Genomic DNA, 20697 nt, shown 5'->3' on the forward strand with positions numbered 1-20697 from the left:
TAAAATTTCACAAATAGAAATATGTATTAACAAGTGTTAGGGTGAAATGCTAGACTATTTCTGGCTGCTCTGTCAGATTATGAAATACCATTTTAGAAAATCCTTAAAACACATGGACATTATGCACATATTCTGCACCATTCTCAAGGGATCAAACAGTTGATAACCTCTTTCGCACCTTCTGCAATATCATTGTGACATGAAACAGAAGCGAAATGCCACCCAAATCTTTTATAATGTGAAAGCAACAAGAGCGGGGGAGAACTCTTTCATGACTTTCACCTAATTGTGAGCATTCTCTTAGTGACTGTCAATGTAAAATTTCTCTATGCTCAGAAGAAGGAAGATTGTACTCATATACTGACAGCATCTGATCATAGTCACTTATAGTCATATCTGAAGTAATCAACATCTACTGGCAGCTTATAAGACCATTACATAAAGACAATGACACTGCGAAATGGAAGGCGCCAGTGACATTGCTAGTTATCAGTTCAGTTTTTTCAATTAGAATTGTTAAACTAAAATTGTAATTTTAAAATTTTAATTTAATATTAAAAATTAAAGGTAATAGTAATATTCCCAGTGGTATGCTGTTCAATGTTTAACAACTGGTTTGAGGATGGAGGATAGGAGAGAGTATGCATATGTGAATATACACACACACATGTCCATATATTTATACTATACATACATATATAGGTACATAGGTTTATTATAAATTTTACTGATATAAAGAATGTATCGCACAGAATTTCACGAATAATAAAATCTATAATACTTATTGTAAATTCCACATAGCCAACTGATTCTCACAGAATGTTAGCTGATTTTCATAGAATTCATATCTGTAGCTAACCTATGGTTGCAACTAATGAATGAGTACAGTTCTGATTCTCAAAACTCAGCAGCGAAAAACCAAACAATCCAATTAGAAAACAGACAAGAGACATGAAAAGATATTTCACTGAAGAGGATATACAGAGGATATAAAAGAGGTTCAATATCACTAGCCATAAGGGAAAGAAAATTAATTGAGCTATACTACACACCTTAAAATAAAAAACAGTGACAATACCGAACACTGGCAAGTACACAGAGAAACTGGATCTCTCGTGTATGTTGGTGGGAATGTAAAATGGTGCAGTCACTCTGGAAACTGTTGGGCAGCTTCTTACAAAATTAAACACACACTTGCCACACAACCCAGAACTCCTGGGCACTTTATTGCAGAGAAATAAAAACATATGTCCGCATAACAACCTGCACATGATTATTCACAGCAGCTATAGTGGTAACAGCCAAAAACTGGAAACAACTGAATTGTTTGGTTGAGGACCACAGGTGATGGATAAACAAATTGTGGTACATCCACACCATAGAATACTGCTCAGCAATAAAAAAGGAACAAATTATTAATATACACCAATATTTCAAGAGCATTATGCTGAGTGAAAAAACCCAATCTCAAATGGTCACATACGATATGATTCTATTTGTATACCATTCTCAAAACATCAAAATGATAGAAATGATAAACAGATTAGTGGTTGTCAGCGTCAGTGATGGTGTGGGTGACTATAACAAGATAGCAAGAAAGAGATTTTTGTGGAGATGGAATGATTATGTATCTTGTTATATTGCTTACATGGATCTACACATGTCATAAAATGACAAAGAACTATACACACACATTGCACCAATGCCAATTTCCTGGTTTTGATATTACACTATAATTACATAAGATATAACCATGGGGAAAACTGGGTGAAGAGTACACAGGACCTCTCTGTACTATCTTTGCAACTGCCTGTGATTTCTGCAATTATTTCAAAATGAAAAGTTAAAAAAATACTCCAAAGTCCATTAAAAAAGGAAAAGCATAAAAATTTTATCGTTAAAAGCTTAGTAGCATTTGACTATTCATCTACCCATACTGGTTGCATAGCTGCCTTCAAAATTTCACTGGTCATTCTCTAAAGTTTACATGTAATAAAGCATAGGCTTTCTTTAATGTGTGTCCAAGACTAGTTCTGAAAGGTGGGCCATCGGAGGACCAAACAAATCTGCTGCAAAAAGAGAAGGGAAGTTTCAAAATGCATTTGTCTGCTCCCTTCAGAAATATATTAGGTAAGTGAACCCCATCATTAATATTAAGAGGCAACAGCTATGGTTAACCTGTTAGATTAACCATTAAGTGTCACAGTGTCTTCTCCAAGTAGAGATCATCTCAGAGTGTGCTGTTGTGTCCATCATACAGCCAAGACATAGAGGCAACAAAGAAGCAAGATGACATGGGCTTCCCACAAGAGGGCAGTAGCTGACCAATTTTTAAAAACTAGACTCCAACTGGGAAACCTATAATTAGCAAATGACAGTCCACCGAAGATTTTAAATGTATAAAGGTTAGTCACTCTTATTAACACGAGTTGAAATATTTTCTTTTATCCTTCATGAACATGAAGGTTCCCCCATCACCACTCCACACCTCCAGGCAAAAATCTAAAGAAAATGATTATATAATCTACAGACAGATTCTAGATCTTTGAATATAGTTTTGTTTCAAATACTTAGTATATGTTCTAGCTACTAAGTCTTAAAGTGATTAGTTTAGAGCAGGGTTTAACAAACTACAGCTGGCTGTTTGTTATGGACCAAATTTAGCCAGCTGGCTGTTTTTCTGTTTTTACTATGCATAAGCTTAGAATGATTTTTACATTTTACATGATTATATAAGTACCTATATCATATTCTTTTTTGTGTGTGTGTGTGAGGAAGATCAGCCCTGAGACAACATCCATGCCAATATTCCTCTTTTTGCTGAGGAAGACTGGCCCTGAGCTAACATCCATGCAGATCTTCCTCCACTTGATGTGGGACGCTGCCACAGCATGGCCTGACAAGCAGTCCATCGGTGCACACCCGGGATCCGAAGCCAGGTCGCCAGCAGCGGAGCACACGCACTTAGCAGCTACGCCACGGGGCCGGCCCCTATAACATATTCTTGATTTTACCTCTTGGCCCTCAGAGCCAAAAATACTATCAGGCCCCTCAATGTAGGGGAGAAAAAAATCCCTCAAGATACTCTGCTGTAAGCATATTCCTGTACCAAATATTAAGATTATAATAAAAGATGAAGTATTATTCCTAATAACAATTTCATATAAACTGAAATTAAATAAGTATATGCCTGAAATAAAAGCTATGTCCTGAACATATTAAACTCTATGGGTTCTCTAATAACAAAAGAAAAAGAAGCTACAATTCCTGTATTGTGCAACACCTGATGTTTACATCCAGGATTTTCTATTTCTAACTAATGAGAAGTTTGAAATCCATCTTAATCTCCATAATATATCTTGACTGCATCTACTTGTCCTTAAAACCATGATCACACCTCTAATCTTAACTATCATCTTTTGCCTGTATTGGAGTTTCTCAAATTCAGTCTATGATGATATCACAGACCTGATAATTCGTATGGAAGGGCTGTCCTGTGCACTGTAGGATGTTTAAGAGCATCCTTGGCCTCTACAAGTAGCACCTCCACAGCTGTGACATTCTAAAATGTCTCCAGACCTTGATGAATGTCCCCTGGGGAACAAAATGGCCCCCACTGAGAAGCAGTGAAGCAGTGATTCATGCAAATGAATTTGCATGTACTCAGAGCATGTGCAGGAAAATACTAAAATTTCTACTTATGTATTTTTAGCATCTACTTATAATATTTTAGTGAGTGCACATCTAAAAAAAGTCTGTTACCAACAGGGTAACAGATCCCATTTCTCTCTCTTTACTTCTCTAATCATTTTTACACAGCAGCCAGATAATTTTTCTCAATATAAATGAAATCATGCCAGAGTCTGGAAACCTTCAACAACTTCTCAACACACTCAGGAAAAGATATCATCTCTTTACTTACATGGCCTATAAGTTCCTACCAGTCTGGCCCTTATTCACTTCTCTCCAGCTCTTTTCCCTTTTAGGGCCTTCGAGCAGGTTCTTCCTTCTGTCTAGAATCTTCTTCCCCCACCTTCAACTGCTGTCTTCCTTATCCTTTAATTTTCAGACTAAACCTCATTGTCTTTGAGAAACTATTCCTTGACCCACTTGATCTATAAAGTGGGACACCTCAACCTCGTCTCACTCACCCCATCAGTGTTCGTCACATCCTGTGGCTCTGCACAGCCTGTGCCATAATTAGCAATTATTTATTTGCATGTACTTCTTCAAGATCTGTCTCCCTTATTAGACTGTAAGTTCCATGACAGCAGGAACTATGCTTAATAAATACTTGTTGAATAAGTAAATGAATGATGCTAAGAAATTTCAGACACTTTCTTTAAACTTTTTGTTGGAAAACCTTTCAATATAGAAATAGAACACACTGGAAAAAATGCTAGACTGTGAATTGGTCCCTACAGTTTCTCCACTGGAGATCCCTGGCCAAACATTCAGCCCTACTTTGGGGGCTAGATTTCATGACCTGAGACCTAGCTATAAAACCCCATCAATTATTTAATCTCTCATGGGAATGGCAGGATGATTCCTGAAATGAGGATGGATGGGCGGCCTGCCTCAATTTTATAGTCAAAGAGAATGAAACACAAATTCTATATGACATTCCCCCCACCCAAGAACAAAATTCTCTGTCTCCGAGCCCAGTACTTTTTTACCAGACTTCACTGCCTACGTCCTCTTCTCTTTTCTTTTTGACCTATATCATTTGTGAATAGAAAACCTGCTAGTAAAGAGTTTGGTTTCTTCTTCTTTGCATTAAAATGTACATGCTTCAAGAAGGCAGAGGAGGTCTCCAAAGACAATCTACCACAGGCTGGGCATTCTAAGAGAACTTTCGTCCCATTACTTAGAGTCAAACTTGGGGCCTCTTCAGCCAAACAAGGTGAAAAAGGGGAAAGGGAACGTTCTAAGATAATGGGAAGGGTACCATTTAACATAAAATCCACAAACTTCTAAAATCTAAGTGCTTTATTACATAATTCAGTAAAACAGGACCATTTTGAGAAATCAGAAGACAACAATTAACAATGGATTATCATTCACATGATGGAAAAGAAAGGAAATCAGTAGGGACCTTAAAGATCACCTAGCTCAAGGCTTTTATTTTATAAGTATTATTCTAAGAGGCTAAATAATATGCCCATAGCTAATTGAAAGGGGGTCGAGGATAAAAATTTAAGAGCTTCTATATTAAAAAGAAAATACACACAAAATGCAGGGAGAAACTGCCTAGATTCTCCTCTTATCAGTAAAATTACCTCACTCTTTATTCTACATAATTAATGGCATATTTATTACTTTATATGACGTTTAAATAAGCTCATATATCTTATTTTCTAGGTAAGAGGCAGATTGAAAGCAACCAAATAAAAATAGAGTTTTCGACTTCAGAGGCAGGAACTTCAAGTTACAAGTGACTGTCAACACTGAGGTAGGAGATTGTAAAACCTAAAAACCATACTTTACAGAGCGTCTCAACATAGGAAACCATTCAGCTTAGTGGCAAGCAGTTCTGTGCCACAAGGGACTTGAGGTTACTATTGGATTATTTCACACTTCAACAAGCAGCATTCAAACATTTAAAATGAAAGATGCTGGTTTGTAAGATAGTGTTCATTACCTAAGGCAATGCTGTCAAACAGGACTTTTTGCAAAGATGGAAATGCTTTCTATCTGTGCTGTTCATTTGGGAGGCACAAGCCATCCGTGGCTACCGAGCACTTGAAATGTGGCTAGTGTGACTGAGGAACTGAACTTTTAATTAATTTAAATTAATTAACTCTTCTCCTATTAAGAATCAAAATTAAATAGCCAAATGTTTCTATGGCTACCATATGGGACAGCACAGATCTACAGAACTCAAGAGGAAATTCCTCATCTCTACACAAAGCTAGAAAAGTGCTGTGTTCTCGTGTTGCTCTTTAATATGAAATTCAAGAACTTTAAGACTCAAATGCGTAGGGAAAAATTATATAATGAAAATTAAAATCACTTTTCTTTAGTAAAAGCATGCCCAATACATTTTCAAAAGAGCCATTAAACTCAGGTTCCATTTGCTGTAATTTAATGTACACCTTATCCTTCCAAATCCAGAAACACTTACACATTGTCTTCCAGACAGATTTTGGGTCCCACCACATTGGCTGCTCCACTGGCCATTTTAAAGGCAAAATGCTTCTCAGGGCAAGGTTTTGAGATCCCACATTTATATCTGGGAGGTTTTGTAGCTTTGGGGGAGAAAATATATATATATTTTTAAAAAACAATGTTAATACTCTCTATAATCACTTTGTTTCATATCTCAAACCACAAAGTGCATTACAAAAAACACCAAGATGCACATATCTTAAAATACATGCTAGGATTTTTTTTTTCTGAAGCTTTCAAAGAACCTCAAAACAAAACAAAAACCAAAAAATAGAACCTAGCAGGAAACACATTAATATTTGACATAAATGGATCGAGTAATATGATCTTGATGAGGGTAAATATATTTTCTCTAATTATTTTTTTAGTTTATTTTTAAAATTCAGGATGGGGGTAGGTTTTGAATTGCTACTTTGCATTTCCAGTCCACATATGCACACCAACGGTTACCTCCAGGACCAGTAAAAAGTGTAATACGCCACTGAATATCTGCTCATGTACTGGTCCTAACAAGGAATTCTCCTTTCACACACTTTCTGTACTTAGAATACTAAAGCTGAAAAACACTAATGAAACAAAGTATCCATCATGAATAAATACCAAGAATACTGGTCTGTCCAATCAAATAACATCCTTATAACTTTACACAGCAATTTCTAAAACAGTTTTTGTTCACATTAAACTATCTCCAGTGCTCAAATATAAGTTCTCATATGCCTAAGATAAAACAGAAAAAACCATCTGCAAAATATTGAGACAAAATACTCACAACGTGCAGCTATGTCCAACGCTGACCTTGCTAAGAAAAAACAAAGTTTTCTTTGTTAGAAGGAACAGACTATTGACAAGTATCCACTTAAACATATTTAGAGCTAATAGGCCTATAAAAATAAAAGCCTTTGAACTATTGCTCAGTATACAATAAATAAAACAAAACAAGTGAGAAAGTAACTTTAGGCTACATAACTCACTATAAACAACTACGTAGGGGAGTTAAGGAAAGTGGTATTTTATTATTCAGAGAATATTTTGTTTTTACCTTTACATTTTGTTTTTATTTTTAGCTATAAATTTAAATCCCAATCAGAAAGTTACCCTACAAACTTACCTTTAAAGGACTTTAAATATATACTTGGTGAATAATAGAGTGTTTAAAACTTGTTGCTGCTGTACGGTGTTGTGTACATACGCATAGAAAGCCCTGGAGAATATACATAAACCTATCTTAGTGGGTAGGCTAGGAGATGGGGAGAGTGGGTGCGAGAGGGATGGTGGTGGTGGGAAGCTTTAATTTCTCTAAAATAGAAACGTATTGGGTGTAACAAAAACATTAAGGTCACTACTAAGAGTTTCAGAATTTATCAGTTCAAAGAAGCCAGAATCTTCTGATCCAATTTAACTTGAATGTAGTAGATCTCAACCTGGCCATCTACACTTAGAGCTTTTTAAACCCTAACATCTGATCCTAGTCCAGGAGATTACAATTCAGGTCATCAATAGTATTGCGGACAGCCATTTCCTGATTTGGCTGATAAGCATGCAGTGTCATAAACGTTTGCCAGCTGTTTGACTAAAAATAGCCAATGTTTAGTTCTGTACTATTTTAGATAATTGGGAATTTCCCGTAAGTCCAGTACTCATATTGGAGAATAGAAAGTTAAAGCTGGAAAATAATATGTAAATGTTTAAAAAGAGGAAAATAATCAAGTAAATGAAGGCTCATTAACTCTATGGAACACTCAAAATATTATGCACCATTGAAGTCATAGAGGCAATGTAGTAACATGGAAAAAGTTTAATGCATGGAATAAAGCAGAAAACAAACTTGATCTGTAAGTACTAAGAATATTCATGGATAAGGGCAAAGACTTGAAGGAAACAAAGAAATGACTGGTTAGTAAATTAGGGTGCTGGAATTACTGGCACTCGTTCTTTCCTTAATTATGTCATTTTTCCTTAATTATGCCATAAAACTAAGGGAAATAATTCTAGAGATCATCTGGAATGCTCTCAAGTTTTGTAAATGAGAAAACGAAAGCCCAGACAGTGATCAGCAATCAGTGATTAGCAGCATGAAGACTAGAAATTCTCAATTTCACTTTGTCCTGAAGAAACACGTATTATCAGGCTCAAGTGTGAAGATGCTTACAGAGGAACATTGTTCAAATCAGGAATTCTGGTATACCTAACTGATGGCAACAGGAGACGGGGAGGACAGTGGGATCAGAATGGGGGTAATATAACACAGCTCATTCGCATATGCTGGACACTCTGCCAAGTACTTTTACATGTATTATTGATTTGATCATCACCCCTCTCTTAAAGAGAAAGAAACTGGGGACAGAGAGGTTTACTGATTTGATTTGTTCTAAGCCATAATTAGTAATTGGCAGAGCTAGTTTTCAAAGCCATAGCTCATTTTAGCACCCAAACTCATATTGTACCACCCCCCCAAAATGGGAATGCCTGAGGTCTTATGATCATCTGGACAAAAACCGCTAGTCCTGCTGGGAGCCGGGAGCCAGGATAGGGAGCTTTTAGAACAACCCCTCTGACAGCAGAGCGCAGAACAGTCTGCAGAGGGTTCAAGACTCCAGTGTCCACGAGGGCAAGGACACTGCTGAAGTAATCCAGGTAAAAAAGGGCAACAGCCAGAACAAAGGAAGTGACTGTGGGTTTGAAAGAAGTAGACAGGTTCAGAACAATTAAGGAAGCATCACTGAGGAGACTTGGGAATGGATCAGATGGAGAGGTGATGGAAAGGGAGGAATCAAGTTTCTCTCAGACATTTGGCTTTAGGAGCGATCATTCTTTCATTCACATGAGCCAATGAACAAAAACACCATCTCTGCTCTCAAGATGTTTATAATCTAGTGAGGAGATGAAGATGGGGGTGGGGGATGGATGATGAGTTCTGCATTGGATCTGTTAATTTTAAGATACTTGGAGAAGATCCAAGTGCAAAAGTCTAGAGGCCAACTGTAAATGAGATCTGGGATAAAGATGTAAACTGGAAAATTAGCAAACGATGAGGCAACCCAAAGAGAGGATTTAAAGTAAGAAGAGGGCTGAGAAGAGAATCTTAAAGACATCAATAATCAAATAATGCTCAGAGAAAGAGTGTCGCTGAGGAAAGAGAAGCAAAGGAAAACCAGGGATGAGCCTCTAAAACGGTCAAAGGAGTTTGCTTGTAAAACTTAAGAGATATAAAAAAATAAATAAATGCTACTCAATTCAGAAAACTTTAGTGGGATATGCTTTTGGGAAAACCATTTTCTTAATCATCAGGCTTTCAAGCAAATAACATCAACTCCATTTAATTTGTGTAAGAGTAAGGGGAGAAGATGCTTAAAGGTAAAGAAACTCTTGTGAAAGACTTTTCTTTCCAGATGAAAACTAATTTTTATCCAATATTCATCAAAACCAAAAGCCCTCTACTAGGCCTGCAATTCTGAGAATTTTAACACCTGGAGGCCAAACAGGTAAATTTCCATAAATAAAACAGGATGTTGTCCAAGTTAGAGTATGGGCACAGCATACAAACCAAAAATCCCTCCTTTGTGCAACTTTTATTCCTCAAATTACCTTAAGAGGTTTAATTCTTAATTTCTTTCAATATACAGCTTTTCACTTCAAGTAACAATAATAAACATTTCTGATTTGGTTTCATCAATGAACGTCTTTCAATAAGTCAGGATAAAGAAATCAAAGTACACAAAAATGTTTTTGTACTTAAAAAGTATAAAATAGTTCTTGATAATGTGTCAAGTTATTTATGTCTATACTATTTATCAATAGTTTAAATTTGAAAGGGTAAAAATAAATCAACTCAATAGAACATTAAGTACTTACTACAGCAATATATGCAAAAATAATCTGGACTGTGTTCAGTACATTTAGTGGTTGTTAAGTATCCATGCTGAAAACTAACACTACATTAAGTCACAATTATGACTAAGACTGGTGGATTGTATCCAGGTAGATAGCCTAGTTGTGACACTATATATAGTTTTGTAAGATGTTACCAATACGAGAAACTGAGTAAAGGGCACGGAAGATCTCTCTGTATTATTTCTTACAAATCCATGTGAATCTACAGTTATCTCAAAATAAAAAGTTCTGGTAAAAAATTGTTTTAAAAAAATCACAATTTATTTCGGTAATTTCAACTACTAATTGTGAGCAAAATTTTTCATTCTTATTTTCTAGAAATAAGTTCACTTCTTTTCTACAACAGAACTACACAATCAACATGAATTAAATTTACAGAAACTATCAAGTAATTTATATAGCAACAAGTTGAAAAAATGGAAAACACCACCAAAAGAACTATAATTAAATCTCATGGATCCCCCTAAGATACTGATTATAGAAACAATCCTAATGTCGAGTGAAGCTTGTTACCCTTTGGTAAATCAAGTTAGATGTTAAACAAATGGTAAAGGACAACCACATATTCATCTTTACTCAATTATTCTGAAATAATAATTAAAATTTTTACCAATTCAATAGATTGGAATCCAATAAGGTTTTGTGGATACATGTACTATTACTTCAGTTGTGACAACAAAATAAGCCACCTGCCCTAAGAATGCCTAAATCAAACAGCTAAAACACACACACTAAAACCTTGCAGGTTCTTAAGATTAGAAAAATCAAATGAAAATTAGGCAAGACAACCATCCTAGTTAAAGCAGCCCAGCATTTGCTCATAGATGATGACCAATGGCTTTTCAACTAACACAGCTTTAAATGAATCACACTTTGGAAATACTCTTCCTCCCCACATAAAAATCCTGATCCTCAATTACCTAGATTCATTTTCCATTCAATCAGCAATTCTATCTACAGGGCCCAGAGCTAGATGCTGGGTGAAGCAAGATATTACTGCCCTCCAGTAAGGGGAGATGCATACATGAAAAAGAATAAAAGAAATTCTATAATGTAAGTATGTAACAAAACCAGTGCCAAATTGAGACATAAATACTATGCATTAGAACAAACAGTTCGGAAAAAGGTGCAATGCACTCTTAGGGAAAGAGGGAGGTTCAGATACAATTTCTCTCAAGAAGGGGCATTTATGCAGTTGTGAAAAATGAGAAGGATTAACAGATGAAGGGGAGACGAGGAAGATGTGCAGGGTGAGGAATCAGCAGGAGCAAAGGCCGAGGAATGGGAGGACAGGGTCTGTGAGGGAGGATCATGTGCAGATCAGCCCAGCGAGTGTGAGGCACGGGTAGGGAGGGTGGCGAACAGGCATGAAATGCAGAGGCAGGTTGAGGGGTCTGAGTGCCAGCCTAAGTAGGGAGTTTAGATTTTACTCTCCAGTAATCCAAAGTACTACAGGTTCATGAGTTTTAAGAAAATCGCTTTGGCAGTGGTGAGATAGGCAGATATCAAAGATGAGAAATAGACGTAGTAACATCCCCGTGATGTTTATAGAAACAGTCTGGCCTACAGATGAAGATGCAAACTAGGCCAGACACTGTGGCTTCACCCTTCATTCGTCTTTCTGAAAACAGTGGGTCTTCTCCTGGAGTAATTTGTCATTTGTATCAATGGTCCTATAGCCTGCCTTCCCTCAAGGATCCATCTTTTCATGTCTGTTCAATCTCTTCCCATTGATTTGTCATTCACTGAATCTTTGCCCAAGGCCTATAGACAAGTGAAAGCCTCTCCGTTACTTCAAAAAAGAAAAAAATGTTCAGCTTGCTTCTGCCTCAAGCTACCATCCATACTCTTCTTCCCTTACCATCAACCTTTCTTAGAAGAACTGATTATACACATGGTTTCCACAGCAAACCTGAACAAGTCCTCAATGCCTTCAATGTGGTGGCTGCCCCATCATTCAACTGAAATCAGCTGCTCTCTCAAAGGCCACCAGGCTGGCCTCTTTCTAGTAACAGAAGTATACAGACTAGAAGAAGTAAAGTCAAGTCTCACTATACTTTGCAATAACTACTCTTTGCTGGATCCTGGATACTTTATTTTAAGATGGGTGTTGAAAAACAGGCAGTTCAGGAGGACAATAACCAGTACGTTAAGAGGAAAGGTTGAAAGGGGAATTCCACAACTTAAAAAGATGAAAATTTGTAAAAAGATGGCCTAAAGGAGTATGACTACAATTGAACTATTTGAGGGATCATTAATGTTGAAGAGAGCTCCAGCAGGTAGAAGCAAGATCAGTGGATTGAAATTACTTGCGAGTATAAAAGGCAGAATTCAGTGCAATACAAGGAAGTACTTTTAAGTAGACATTGTAAGAAAAGTGACTTGAAAATGTTTAAACAGAAATCGATGACATGTCAGAATCGTCTAAAGCCTTGATACTCAGTAAGTGGTCCATGGATAGGAACCTCAACATCACCTGGGAGCTTGTTAGAAACGCAGAGTCTCAGGCCCCATCCAGACACTGAATCAAAATCTGCATTTACCAAGATTCCCTGGAGATCCTTTGACATTAAAGTTTGAGAAGCACTGGTTTAAGAGAGTTTTGAAACTAGATGTGAGAGGGAGTGAATTAGGTTTGGAGGATCCCTTCCAAATATTAATTTATGGAAAGTAAAACTCACTATTCTAGAGATCTGAAAGTTGTTTCATCCAATTTCTGCCTACTACATCAAAATACTGTTTCTAGGTTTCACAGTCTCACCTTTCGTGTGTAATATTTTAATACCTTAAACGACGCTTCAGCCAAAGCTTATTCAAACATTTCAAACGTTAACTTATTTTATTAACTTAAAGATTTTGTTAAAAACTGAGTTAAGGTAGCTTACAATGGTATGTTTACAACATAGCATTAAATAAACTTGTAAAAAGAAAAATATTGCAGGAGGAAAATAAGGGTAGGAAAGCAAGATGGGTTTCTATGGCTGATATTTAAAATGCATTATCATGACTCCCAACTGCTTGCTAATTGAGGGCTAGATTTGGTTCCAAGTTTTCTAGAAGCCAACTCAAATAGGGTGTGATATCTTCTAGAATGTGCAATTGGAATATCATGATTAATGTTCTTAAGCATGTATAAAATAGATCCCATTAAATATATTCAAAATGTTGAAGAGAAGATTCATGCTTTATATTGAATTAATTTCAAGACTTTCTATTGTGTATTTTAGAACGTTCTAATGAATCACACTTACTGATATAATTACATTTTCTTTTCTAGACAGACCAAATGGCAGAGTGACTCAATGTTGATTGCCAGTAAAAATTTAAAAGACAATCACATCAAAAATAAGATTTAAGAAAGGAAAAAAAATGAAACTTACCAAATAGATTTCCTAAACTTGCATCCATTTTTATTTCAAATACTTGAGAAATAACATAAAATGTCAGTAAAAATACTGCCACGGCTACCACCAACTTTGCAGCACCTAGATAAAGGGCAGAAATAATTCAGCATGAGCCTATGTGTCCACAGAACTTGTATTATATAGCATTTCACTGAAAAAAATTAAGTTTATAAAAAAAATGTTTTAAGACTAATAAATTTCTACTTTTCAGCTATTGGATCTTAATTATACGTAAGTTAAAACAAAAACGGTACCAACAATCCATCAAGATAAGGGATTTTCCTGATCAAAGAATTATCAGATTGCTTAGCAATCTAGACAAGGAATTGCTTGAGCCATCTGCCTATTGTACATGCAAAAGAATGACTTGCCAGGGCTGGCCCCGTGGCTTAACGGTTAAGTGCGCGCGCTCTGCTACTGGCAGCCTGGGTTCGGATCCCGGGCGCGCACTGATGCACCACTTCTCCGGCCATGCTGAGGCCGCGTCCCACATACAGCAACTAGAAGGATGTGCAACTATGACATACAACTATCTACTGGGGCTTTGGGGGAAAAAAAAGGAGGAGGATTGGCAATAGATGTTAGCACAGAGCTGGTCTTCCTCAGCAAAAAAAGAGGAGGATTAGCATGGATGTTAGCTCAGGGCTGATCTTCCTCACCAAAAAAAAATAGAATGACTTGCCATCAATTGCTGGCCAACTATACTAAAGTATCATGGCTAATGGAACATCACAACCAAGTATGTTGGATGATGCATTCCTAATCCTTTTCAAATATAAAGGGCAATACTATACAGGGATGATACAAAAACACTGGACCTTCTGGAGATACTAAGGCAACAGAGCAGGATGTTCACTAAGTTGGGAGTTCTCCAGGGAAATGTAGCAGGTTTACTGTCCTATCACCAACCAACATCTTTCTTGGAGCTACACAAATACTCCTGGTATGGTGAACAACAAAGTGCTCCTCCTCATACTTAATACTTAGTTTAAGACAGGTCTTCTCAACTCCTGGAGGTCTTAATCTGGTACCTATCACATTGTGCTTTATAATGTGACTACACGGTAAGCTCTGTGAAGACAAACTCTTAGTCTTTCATACCTTTATATCTTTAACCATTTCTGAGTGCCTTACAAATAGTTAACACTGGTAACTTTAAGTAATTAACTGCTTAATATGAAACATCATTTGTCCTATTTCTCCATAGCTAAGCAAATCTAGGAAAGAAAAGGAAAAACTGCAAGATAGGAAAGGAAATGGAAAATGACAGGAAAGAAATGTCTTCCTTTTACCCTTAGGATTTCAGAGCCATCTCATTGGTTATTCAGGAACAATATTAACACTGTCTGTACAATCTCCATTCCCCTCTCTTACCAAAAGTTTAATTTATATTGATCTAAAAGGATCAGCAGTCATCTCGCCATCCTTAAGGAATCAAAGGCCCAGAGGTGGGGCAACCACCCAGGATTACAGATAAATTAGCACAGCACAAGGACTGGGATCCAGGGATCCTGACAGAGCCTGTGCTTTGCACAGTACTCTGTTCTAACTCCCAATTACTACAGTCTCCTGAAAATCTACCCAAACCCAACTTACTGTGTAAGGAAGATTAGGAAAGCACTATGTTCATTCTAATTTCATAAACCTAAAGAGATTAGGACTGCATTCTTAGAGGAGGGAAGTGAATGAACTGATGATGCTCGGAAAGGCTGATGACACTGAGAAGCAGTCATTTCTCAGAGCTACTCATTTCTATTTAGAACACTACATAAATACAGAAATGAAGTGGCAATGAGGAAGCCTAACCACGAGGTTAACCAACCCTACCCCTCCTCGGTTTCTTCTCTTCTCCCCTCCAAAAACTGCGCTTCCTGTTTTTAAGAGCAACTACAAGTTGCCTAGATTTTTAGTGCATAAGTGAGCAAAATTCATGAGGCTTTGAACTCATCCCCCTGCTAGGATCTAGCAGAGTGCGTCATGCATAGTAATACCCTCAACAAGTGTTTGCTAAATAGACGAATGGTAACAGGTGGCATATTCCTTCTTGCTTACTTAAGACAAGGGCTTAAAGATTATACATCACATGACAGTCTTAACATCTTATTTTCTAGCAATTATGGGCAGGTGCAACTATAGATAACCCTTCCCTGTCCCTTAAAGCAGATAGATGAAATCTTCATTGTTCAAGACTGAAATAGTAAAATGATCAAAATATGAAGTTCATGTGAAAGTTCTAGACTGAATTCAATACAAAGCTAAACCTGAACTTACACTAAATAAGCTTTATGCATATATATCACATATACATAAATATATACACATACATACATACACACATATATAATATACACAGACATACATGATTTACTTAGTGCCTACTATAGAGCTAAATGCTTTATAAGCATAATCTCACTTGCACAGCTTTTCAAGATATTATATTAATAACTATATATATTCAGGCTATCTACTGAATGACAGAAAATATTTGCAAATCACATATCTGATAAGCAGCTAATATTCAAAATATATAAAGGACTCCTACAACTCAACAGCAAAAAAAAACCAATCTGAGTTAAAATGGGCAGAAGATCTGAACAGACATTTTTCTAAAGAAGACATACAGATGGCCAACAGGCACATGAAAAGATGCTCTACATTGTTAATCATCAGGGAAAGGCAAATCAAAACCACAATGAGATACCACCTCATACCTGTTAGAATGACTATTATCAAAAAGACTAGAAATAACAAGTGTTGGCAAGGATGTGGAGAAAAGGGAACTCTTGTGCACTGTTAATGGGAATGTAAATTGGCACAGCCACTATGGAAAACAGTATGGAGGTTCCTCAAAAAATTAAAAATAGAACTACCATATGACCCAGGATTTCCACTTCTGGGTATTTATCCAAAGAAAACAAAAAAACTAATTCAAAAAGATATATGCCACGTCCATGGGATATATCCCACGTTTATTGCAGCATTTTTTACAATAGCCAAGATATAGAAACCTAACCTAAGTGTCCATCAATGGATGAATGATATAGAAATTGTGGTGTGTATATATATATAATGGAATATTAGCCATAAAAAGAATGAAATCTTGCCATTTGCAACAACATGGATGGACCTTAAGGGTATTATGCTAAGTGAAATAAGTCAGACAGAGAAAGACAAATATTGTACGATCCTTCTTATATGTGGACTCTAAAAAATGAGGTTAAAAAAAAAAACTAAGCTCATAGATACAGAGAACAGATTGCTGGTTGCCAGAGGTGGGGGTTGGGAAGTTGAGAGAAATGGGTGAACTGCTTTTGTTTTTGTGGTTTTTTTAGTTTAAATAAATTGAATTAATAAAAGAAAGATGACAATCCTCTCTGAGGGAGGACCTGCAAAGGGTGTGCCAGGATAGTAGCCTCACCCATCTCAACTGTCATGTGCTCCTTCATACACTTAAGGACTGACAATACTCAACAAGCTCTAACAAGAAGCTCAGGATAACCCCTGCCCTGCCCCCAAAGAGCAGACTGTTTGATCTCTAACAGCTTAATGCTGATGATATTCACAAGTCTGTAGCTCTGAAGTGACATTAGTTCATTTCCAGAGTTTAGCTATAAAACACAGACTAAGTTATGGTATATTAGGTTTCAAGGAAATTCACACTGCCTTCCATTAAACTGTATGAGGTTAACAAATATACTGGATTCTGGGGGCATATATTCTGCTAAAAATCACACATCAGCCATTTGTCGTATCCGCATGGGTATAGCTAAATCAAGGCTCTGAAGGTGAATGCACTGGTTGGAATGTCAGTGTCTCAATTACAGCACAATTCATCTGGGGCAGGAAGACGGGGTTTTGACAGGTGGTGACGATGAGAGGAGCGGGCTCCCTTCTCAGTTGACCGCAGGACAGCACACACTCGGGTGTCTGTCGTGGGGAAGCCAAGCAGCAAACATCCCCATCACAGTAAACCATTTTTTTTAATGAACCAAGCAAATTCTCAGGAATGTGACATTAAAGCTGCAGATGTATCCACTGGAAAAGCAGAAGGTTAGCAGATTCTCACGGAAAAGGGGAACTCCTCAGATGCCAATAAGCAGAAGCAGGGTATCCTCTTCTCAGCCTTCCATCAGCACTCAAAGAGCTACATTCACTTTCTTGGTTTTGAAGCCCATTTTCCCAACACACAGATCGTCTAACACTCACACAACAGCCACAGCAGACCAGATGTTCAGAGTGTCAGAGCTGGGAGGGAACAGAGTCCAACTTGGTAATTTCTCAGAGAGATACCCTGGGTTGTTACGATAGGCATGTGGGTCTTGAGCAAAAAAAAAAGATATTATTTTCATTTTACAAATAAAGAAAACAAGGCTAAGAATTTAGATCACTTGCCAAAGTGACAGGCATAACCAATCAGTGATAGAACCAAATCTTAAACCAAGACCTGAATTCACTTATACCAGGCCATCAGAGGAGCTAGGGAGAAACAAAAGCTCTACAGGAGAGAGAAGCGAGGGAAGAAACTGGTAACAGAACAAGCAGATGGTCCCTGAGAGGAGTAGGCAGGTGAAGACTAGCAGAGCTTACGTAATATAGAGTTCTGGAGCTTCTGTTACAAACGGTCTCCTCCAGAGCTGGCCACCATCCAACCCTGGATTTGGAGGGGCCTACCCATACCACACCACAAGTCCCATTCTTCCCATTTTCCATGCGATTCCCTCTTCCTTCCAGCCATGGACTACACTAATCTGAGTGTGTGCCTATTCTTCACAAACCCCAAAGCACAAACTTTAGACGTTGATGCCTCACTGTAGGAATAATGGCTATAAGGATATTTCAAAGCAACCAGGTAATTTTTTTAAAGAGATTAATTAGTCTAAAAGCAAAAAGCTAATAGCTAATCTTCCTTATTCATTCATTAAAGGCAGTCCCCTCGAGACCTATACTAGGAACAGTGCCAAAAATAAAATAAGCACTCGGTGAATAATTACTCATCAATTAATCTTGGTATTGTCAGAATCAGAGAAATGGACTTGATGACAAAGTTAGTTTCAACTAGAATGAACGTAGAATTATGTGAGAACGAGAAACTTGTTTTGATTATTTCAAATCACCACGTTTAATTAAATAATGTACTTTCAAAATCATCTGGAGACATATAATCATGTCGATGCTGCTGTATTCAAAGACTTTTTTCAAAAAAAAAAAAAGACATTATGATATGTTTTTTGAAACCACAAACAAGCTCTTGGTTTCTGGGACTATTTTTCTTTAATAATTATACAGCTACTCGAAGAAGAATGTTTTTTGTAAGTTCATGACCAAGGGATCCAGATTTTCATATTTCTACAAAACCATTTGTGAACAACCCTCAGTTATCTTTAATAATCACGATGTTTAATCACCTGCACCTGATTCTATATAAGTATGACTGAAGCAAGAGGAATTATTTGTTCACTCACCTTGACTTTAGGCACTTCTAAGAGATGCTCTCATAAAAATATTTTGTTTGCTGGTGAGATGATAACTAAAAGAAAGACCATCTTGATTTTGAGAAATTACAAGTTATCTCCTATGTTGCGCACACACTTAGAAATTCCGATGTAACATGTGTATTTCCTCTGGGCCTTGGCTGTGCTGGAGGAGGGGCAGGGGTCACACTTACTTTCACTACAGGCAGGAAGAGGTCATCAGCCCCTCCAGTTATTTATGAATCTCTCTTTCTATAATGTTTAATGATAACTACCTTAATACTATGAACATCAAGTGGTGTTTTTCAATTTCCTCAATATGCTGCCTAAAGAACAGATGTCCTTACACATAACCTCACTTACGCAGATTGAACATGAACTAGCAAATACGTAGTCACTTATGCAAAAACACGTTTTATTGAATCCTTCACATACACTAGTTTTAACTTCAGTACACACATAGGAAAGAGTTAAGCTTTTAAACTTTACAACTCATTTTTCTCAACAAGCTAGAACTTAGCAAAAACAAAAATCAGCCTCTCTAGGTTGTCCAATTGTTCTTTATATGGACATTTTATATATACTATTAGGCAAATAAGCTTAATGTATAAGAACATTAAAATCATAACTTAAATATTTAGCATAAATAATTTTAAAGAGTGCCCCGAAAAACTTATGTAACATTCACTAAATGTTCAATTTGTGATTTGCCAACTACTTAAAAAAGAGGCTGAGTAATGATTTGTTATATTTCAGCTTTGCACTCAATGTAGAAAAAGATTATTTACCCTCTCCTTTAGTTATTACTAAACAAACAGGTTACAGACAAAGCAAAATTATTTCTACTGAATTAAATATCTTACCTGCTACCCTCATGTCTGGTTTTTCCGTCTCTGGCACTTTTCATTAAATAAGCTCCTAAAATCAAAAGAAAAGCCAAACATCATTAGATTTAGAACGAGCACTCCTCTCTAGACTGAGTTTGATTTGGAGTGTATATATTAAAGTAACTGAGTAAAAATCATGACATTTCTAAGGATTCAACCAATATCAACATTTAATGAGAATACTCTGAGCACTGGGCCTGGATCCCTCCACTGGACCATAAAAGCTCCCGAGACGAGGGTCGTGTCTCACACTGCTGTGTCCCCAGCTCCCCAGATGAACAAACAAATGAAAGAAAATCTGCTATCAAGCATGTGACTAGAAGATAATGCCTATTATTCTCAGTGATTATGCATCTATAGGGACCTTTTGATATTTAGTTCCAAAAACAGTTTGGAACTAAATATCAAAAGTTTGCAGCTGAGGTCCAAAGAGGTTAAGCTGCTTATCTAGTCAGGGAACAAATTATTTGTAAAAATGAGGCTAGGATTTAGGTCTGCTAGCTCCTGCTCTAGGCTTCATCTCCAATATAGACAGGATGCCACTTCATTTTTAGTGCAACATAATTCAGGTGTCACTATGATAAACACTTACAGCAAAGGTTTCTTATTTTAACACCAGGGCCCTCTTCCTCTTCATATTTTCAGTTTAAGTTTGTAAAAGAATATATTCAGAAGTATAGAATTGCAATTTTAAATATTCCAGCAATTATCATTATTGACAGTATATGTTATCAAATGAAGAAATTATTCTTTGATATTATTCTAATAAGAAAGAGATGCTGGAGAAAAATCTGTGTATGTGTTATGTGTGTTTTCTCCTAAGAAATAACTCAAGATAGTGAAATTTTAAAAAGAAAATGGAAAGGCAAGTAACTG

At 36.8% G+C, this 20697-nt stretch overlaps 1 protein-coding gene across 3 annotated transcripts in view; it reads right to left on the reverse strand.

Annotated features, from left to right (window-relative positions):
* The window catches only part of FAM3C (FAM3 metabolism regulating signaling molecule C), a 48234-nt gene that overhangs the window by 16270 nt on the left and 11267 nt on the right, over positions 1-20697 (reverse strand). For 2 of the 3 annotated variants that reach the window (XM_004418758.3, XM_087430118.1), the window contains 4 exons: positions 19798-19852; positions 13440-13544; positions 6938-6967; positions 6125-6248 (listed from right to left, as the gene is read on the reverse strand). In XM_004418758.3, the coding sequence (XP_004418815.1) occupies positions 6125-6248; positions 6938-6967; positions 13440-13544; positions 19798-19810 (272 nt within the window). In that variant the 5' untranslated portion in view covers positions 19811-19852. Of the gene's footprint in view, positions 1-6124; positions 6249-6937; positions 6968-13439; positions 13545-18925; positions 18991-19797; positions 19853-20697 lie in introns of those variants that run through there. The other variant, XM_087430125.1, reaches the window with a different exon arrangement.

The sequence above is a fragment of the Ceratotherium simum genome, chromosome 1 (assembly GCF_057802395.1).
Source record: "Ceratotherium simum simum isolate JZ-2026a chromosome 1, ASM5780239v1, whole genome shotgun sequence".
Classification (NCBI taxonomy): domain Eukaryota; kingdom Metazoa; phylum Chordata; class Mammalia; order Perissodactyla; family Rhinocerotidae; genus Ceratotherium; species Ceratotherium simum.